At 48.6% G+C, this 5,133-nt stretch overlaps 3 protein-coding genes across 3 annotated transcripts; 2 read left to right on the top strand and 1 right to left on the bottom strand.

The window, feature by feature from the left end:
* The first annotated feature begins 1,421 nt into the window (after positions 1-1,421).
* On the top strand, positions 1,422-2,738 carry H310_02481 (hypothetical protein). The gene has a single exon (XM_008866012.1). It carries the CDS (start codon positions 1,442-1,444, stop codon positions 2,549-2,551), a length of 1,110 nt encoding a protein of 369 aa, XP_008864234.1. The 5' UTR covers positions 1,422-1,441; the 3' UTR covers positions 2,552-2,738.
* Positions 2,739-3,220: 482 nt separating this feature from the next.
* H310_02480 (hypothetical protein) lies at positions 3,221-4,756 on the top strand. The gene is made up of 4 exons (XM_008866011.1): positions 3,221-3,633; positions 3,684-3,905; positions 3,957-4,170; positions 4,368-4,756. The coding sequence occupies exons 1-4, from the start codon at positions 3,268-3,270 to the stop codon at positions 4,649-4,651; spliced, it is 1,086 nt and encodes a 361-aa protein (XP_008864233.1). The 5' UTR covers positions 3,221-3,267; the 3' UTR covers positions 4,652-4,756.
* H310_02479 (hypothetical protein) lies at positions 4,648-5,063 on the bottom strand. Its single transcript, XM_008866010.1, has 2 exons — positions 4,901-5,063; positions 4,648-4,849 (listed from the first exon to the last, which is right to left on the bottom strand). Exons 1-2 carry the CDS (start codon positions 5,054-5,056, stop codon positions 4,673-4,675), a joined length of 333 nt encoding a protein of 110 aa, XP_008864232.1. The 5' UTR covers positions 5,057-5,063; the 3' UTR covers positions 4,648-4,672.
* Between the last annotated feature and the right edge of the window lie 70 nt (positions 5,064-5,133).

Here is a 5,133-nt window from a genome sequence, read left to right as displayed (position 1 = left end):
CTGGGTGGCAAACAAATACTTCGGAGTACCAAGTTGTTTCTGGATCGAGTCCCATAATTTAATCAAGTCAACACGACGGCAGCAACTATTTCGGAACAGAGTTTTTCAAAATTGTACAACCGAATTCAGTAATCGATCAGGAATTTTGAGTTTGGATATCGTTATGTACATTGAGAAAAATGGGTTTGTCATGATAAAACATAAAAATATCACATATGTAAATGCGTGTGTGTATTTTCACAAGTAGCCATTAATCATTCAATCATTCCATGTCAAATCACAGTGCATCCATCAATTTGTGAAATCTATTGCGTTTCACATTTTGCTGGTGCATGCTTATCTGTATGAAGAGTCGAATCAATTACACTTTCAACCAAGACCACTGACCATGTCTGTCCATACAATCCTCTACTGGTATCCTCGATGCCCTCACGGACTGTTCGGCGTTCGACTCTCCAGAAATAAGTTTCGGTAAGCAAAGTGGTCACCAAAATCGCGAAAACACGATGAAGTAAGTGGTCACGTGACACGTGCACAAAAGTAACTCCCGTCATAACAGCACGATTGGAGCACAATCTAACTAATGGTGCAGGTATACGCTCAACCAAAGGCAGACATGGTGCTTCGCGACTTCATCATTACAGGCAACAACAGAATGGTTCGTCCAACGAATGTCGGGAGGTTCAACAACCATTCGACCAATAAAATAGAAAAAGAAAATAAATACTTCTGATTAGCTGGTGATAGTCTCCCACGGCATTTAATGTGTTTCCAGTGATATTTTGCGTATGAAAATGCTCGACAATAGAGTTCGTATTTTCGTACATCATTTCGACCTGGCTCAAGACCAACCAACACATGAAATCTACAAAGTTGCTGTCGAACATAACATCCTCGCCGATGGATACGAATCTGGGCAGAGCTCTGTTCCGAAGGTCTTACGTAGGATGACTGGAAACAGAAAATGTTCGAGCTGTGAGGATGTCGCGATGAATTTCGTGACCCAACAAGCGTAGTGAACTTCATCCACGAAATGCTGCGCCGCTGGAAACAACCCGCCCAACGTGCTCAAGTCAGTCTGGCAAGATCTGGTGTAAAATGTCGCATTTAGGGTTCAGATTCAACTTGGTCGAAGTGAAATACGTGCTCAAACGTTGTAATGCACCTTTAATGATAAATTTACCCATTGCATCCGTCGATTTTTCTACTCAAACCGGTGTCGAACCAACATCATCCAAAATGGTGTGGCCTGTTCGAGCAGACAACATTGCCGTCCACATATGTTGGATGTAATATTGCATATTGTTGACAACGTCGTCTAAAATATTCTGTTTCGATTTTCAATCATTTCTATTCCCTGGACTTTGTCATAAAACGGATACAATGTAGGTTGCGTTATATCTCTAAATGTTTCATCTTACCAATTTAGCGAGTCCCAGTCATGGCCTCTCGCCACATTGTCCTAATGGCATCACGGAAGCACAAGTGGACGCTGATCATACTGGTCGTGGCTCTCTTAGCCCCGCTGTTCGCTGACGGCGCGGCCATGACGGCAAAGTCTATTCGAAAGGCGCTGGCGAAAGTGGGCAAAAAGGCGCTCAAGGCTGTCAAGTCGAGCGGATCGAAGTCGTCGGCCGAGTTTTGCTGGAAAAATTCATATGGTCGCGGAGTCGGAAAAATCCCGGAGTCGTGCAAACCAGGTCAAGATCGCATTGGACTGCTCTGCTACGACAAATGTCCTCCCAACTTTGCAAGATTCGGCTTTGATTGCCACCAAGTGTGCTCACGTGGATTTGAAGACCAAGGGTTGTTCTGCCGCAAGAAGGAATACGGTCGAGGTGGAGGATATCCTTGGAAATTTGGAGACAGAGCGTTTCGTTTGGATGGAGCTCGCGAACGTTGCGAACGGGACCACGGCCGAGGCCGTTGCGAGCAAAATGGAGCCATGATGTACCCCAAATGCAAAGAAGGGTATTATCCATTTGGTTGCTGCATGTGTCGACCCAATCGATTCGACTGCAAAGCGTTGGGTTATCAAGGCCAGTTGGATTTGAGTTGCTCGAAGCATGTCCGAGTGAGCAAGCCGCATGTTGGGGTTTGTCCTGCAGGTCAAGAAAACCAAGCTGGTCTGTGCTACAAAACGTGCACTGGCGGGTTCAAGGGCGTTGGTCCGGTGTGCTGGGGCCAACCTCCCAGCGGATGGGTCAACTGCGGGATGGGAGCTGCCGTTGACAGCTTCACATGCGCGGAGATTCTAGCCGACCAAATTTTGTCCGTGGGTCAGTTGGCGTTGAATGTTGTGTCGGGGGGCGCTTCCAGCGGTCTCAAGTCCGGGTGGAAGTTAATCAAGAGCAAAGGGTTGATCAAAAAATTACGGAAAAAGGTGGACGGCAAGCTGGGGTTTGATTTTCTCGATAAATTGGAGGCGTCCAAGGATCCGGCAGATATGGTGCGGTTGGCTGCATCCATCACAGCCATGTTAGACCCGACTGGGGCGTCCGACGTCGTTCAAGCATATGCCTACAGCACCTGCGACAAGGTTACGCAATAAGTGTCATAGATTGAATCCAGTCTTTGTACGAGCCATAGCAGTGCCTGCTGAAGGCATTTCCATCCAGAACGGGGAGGTGAAGCATCCATTCGACAAGCTCATTATACGAGCTTTATTGCTTTTGTTCTCCATGCATTCACCGGGTTGCAGTTTAGATATGCCTTCAACGCTGTACTACTTTGGTAAGCTCAATTGTTCTGCGCTCATTTGTGTGCATCACCCGGCGATTTTGCAGGGACGGACCATGTCGAGCCAACTTCACCATGAATACTTTGCGATGCCTGCGCTTTACTTCACGGTCGCTTGCTCGAGAAGCATCAAGCTTCCCTGAACCGTGGCATATCGATTCCAAGCGCGCCGATCCAAGTCATTTTTTTCAAATTTGTCAAGGTATATTTGCGTTCACAAAATTTTTAATTGTACATACATTTTCAACACCAGTGCGTCCTGGCTTTCCTGCCAACAGAGCACGAGAAAGCGGTCAATTGTATGGCAAGGACCCCTTCAAAGCTCCTTGAGAAAGCGGCTCTGCTGGCCAAAATTGGATGAAAGCCATTATATCGGTCAAAGCCAAGTGCTTGGCCATAATATATTCGTCGAGAGTAAGTGAGTAGGTAGTTCAATTTAATCCATTCTACTATGAATACGACTGCATGTTTCGACCAATTGTCCACACTGGCAATAGTTGCACAAAACCGCCAAGAAGCGCATCAGCGATGGGGACCACGGCCTCGCTGAATCCGACGACGTCCGCCGTGGACATTGCCGGAAGAGCTGCGCTTGTCTACTTAGCGATCCAGATCCTTAAGACGCTGTGGGCATGGAGTGACTCGTCCAACTCGTGTGCGCGAGGTCAAAAGCACAACTTCGACCCACAAGCGTACGCCGGCCATCAACAGTATCGGTTCAGTGCCGATCGCACGCTGTGGCTGCGGACGCGCACGTGGTTGCCTTCATCGACAACGCCCTGGAAGGGTGTGATTTTCATCGTGCATGGGTATAACGAGCACATTGCGCGGTACCATTATGTCGGGGCAGCGTTGGCGCACGAGGGCTTTGCGGTTTTCGGCATGGACCATCGCGTAAGATTCCATGATGTTCCCCGTTGCAATCGTTCTTAATCCACGAGTAGGGGCATGGCCTCAGCGAAGGCGACCGCCTGTACGTAGAACGCTTTGAGCAGTATGTGGAAGACTACGCTGCGTTTGTACGAGACACATTGACAGTTGACAGCGAATCGCCGTTCGTGAAGGATTCGCGGCTCAACTTTCCTGCGAATGTGTCTTTATCGTCGTTGCCACGCTACATGCTGTCGCACTCGATGGGCGGGCTCATTGCTTTGCAACTTATCCATGTAAGGACTCCATACAATGACTCGATAACTTTGTCACCACCACGTCGGTAGAATCACCCGGACATCGAGTGGACTGGCGCCATCATGTCGTCGGGAGCGTTCCAGATCGACCCCAAAGCCATTTCCCCTACGGCCCAAGTCGCCGCGTCCATCATCGGGGCCGTCTTTCCCAAGTTCCGACCTCCGAACCCCGAGCTTGAGAATATCGTGAAGGATCCGCGGGAGCACGAGCGCGCGTTGAGAGATTCGTTGAACTACAAGACAGGTGACGTTTGGTTATTTTCGTTGGTCCAATATTTGTGTCATTCCATTTTCTTTTCGTGGGATTTTGTCTCTGTATATTTCGAAAGTATCATTCTTGCTCGAAAGACCATTTTCGGCGAATAGGATCCTCCTAGTCCTGGATTTTTGCTCATTTTACGAGTAGATTTCTGAAATTGATACTTGACACGCTTTAATTAGGTCCGACGGCACGATGGGTCGCAGAGTTTATCAAGGCAATCGCCCAAGCTCCCGCGATCATGCCGATGATTCACACCCCGCTGTTGATCTTCCATGGGGAACTAGACACCGCAACACCACTAGAAGGAAGCAAGGCGCTGTATGCGGCGGCAGGAAGCAAGATCAAGGAGCTCCACATTCTGCCAAAAATGTATCACGAGCTCGTCCACGACACGTGTCGTGACGAAATGCTGGACACGATGGTCAAGTGGTGTGCTAGTGTTTCGAAACATGCACAACGTTGAGAGCAAGAAGTTTTGATGCAGTTACGTTGATTTCCGCTCTGACTTCAAGTAGTTGTCTCGAATATACGAGCAAGTGGGCACTACTTGCAAAGAGTTTGCTTTGGCAAAGTTAAACGCTTCGTCGCACAGTAGCTTTGCAATGCCTTGACCACGCCCTGCAGGATCCACAAATGTTCGCCTCATGTCAATCTGGGAGCCCTGCAGAGAAGACTTGATGAGGCGTAGTTTGCGAAAATGCAACAAGTGTACCTCAATCTTGTACTCCAGAAACCCAAGAAGCGCCGTTGGTGTTCCTTGAGAAGTCTCTCCCTCGCATGTGAACTGACTCTGCGCAGGAATGTGCCGCACGCGCTTTGTCGGCGCCACCGCGGTCGTCGAGAACCGTAACAGGCGTTGCATCCCCATCGCTAGAATCCCAATGCATCGTCAACTTGAACTTGGGGTCTTTTTCGGATAAATATCCGGGCACTTTCGGACACTAT

The sequence above is a fragment of the Aphanomyces invadans genome, assembly GCF_000520115.1.
Source record: "Aphanomyces invadans strain NJM9701 unplaced genomic scaffold supercont1.3, whole genome shotgun sequence".
In the NCBI taxonomy this organism is placed as follows: Eukaryota; Oomycota; class Saprolegniomycetes; order Saprolegniales; family Verrucalvaceae; genus Aphanomyces; species Aphanomyces invadans.
This window is presented reverse-complemented; position numbering and strand designations above follow the sequence as displayed.

What these genes read in the sequence shown, in the direction of transcription:
- H310_02479 (XM_008866010.1), bottom strand. Translation starts at nt 5,056, where the DNA reads ATGGGGATGCAACGCCTGTTACGGTTCTCGACGACCGCGGTGGCGCCG. An exon ending in TTCTGGAGTACAAGATTGAG is followed by an intron (nt 4,850 to 4,900) that starts GTACACTTGTTG and finishes TCTTCTCTGCAG; the next exon opens with GGCTCCCAGATTGACATGAG.
- H310_02481 (XM_008866012.1), top strand. Translation starts at nt 1,442, where the DNA reads ATGGCCTCTCGCCACATTGTCCTAATGGCATCACGGAAGCACAAGTGG.
- H310_02480 (XM_008866011.1), top strand. Translation starts at nt 3,268, where the DNA reads ATGGGGACCACGGCCTCGCTGAATCCGACGACGTCCGCCGTGGACATT. An exon ending in TTGCTTTGCAACTTATCCAT is followed by an intron (nt 3,906 to 3,956) that starts GTAAGGACTCCA and finishes CCACGTCGGTAG; the next exon opens with AATCACCCGGACATCGAGTG. An exon ending in TTCGTTGAACTACAAGACAG is followed by an intron (nt 4,171 to 4,367) that starts GTGACGTTTGGT and finishes CGCTTTAATTAG; the next exon opens with GTCCGACGGCACGATGGGTC.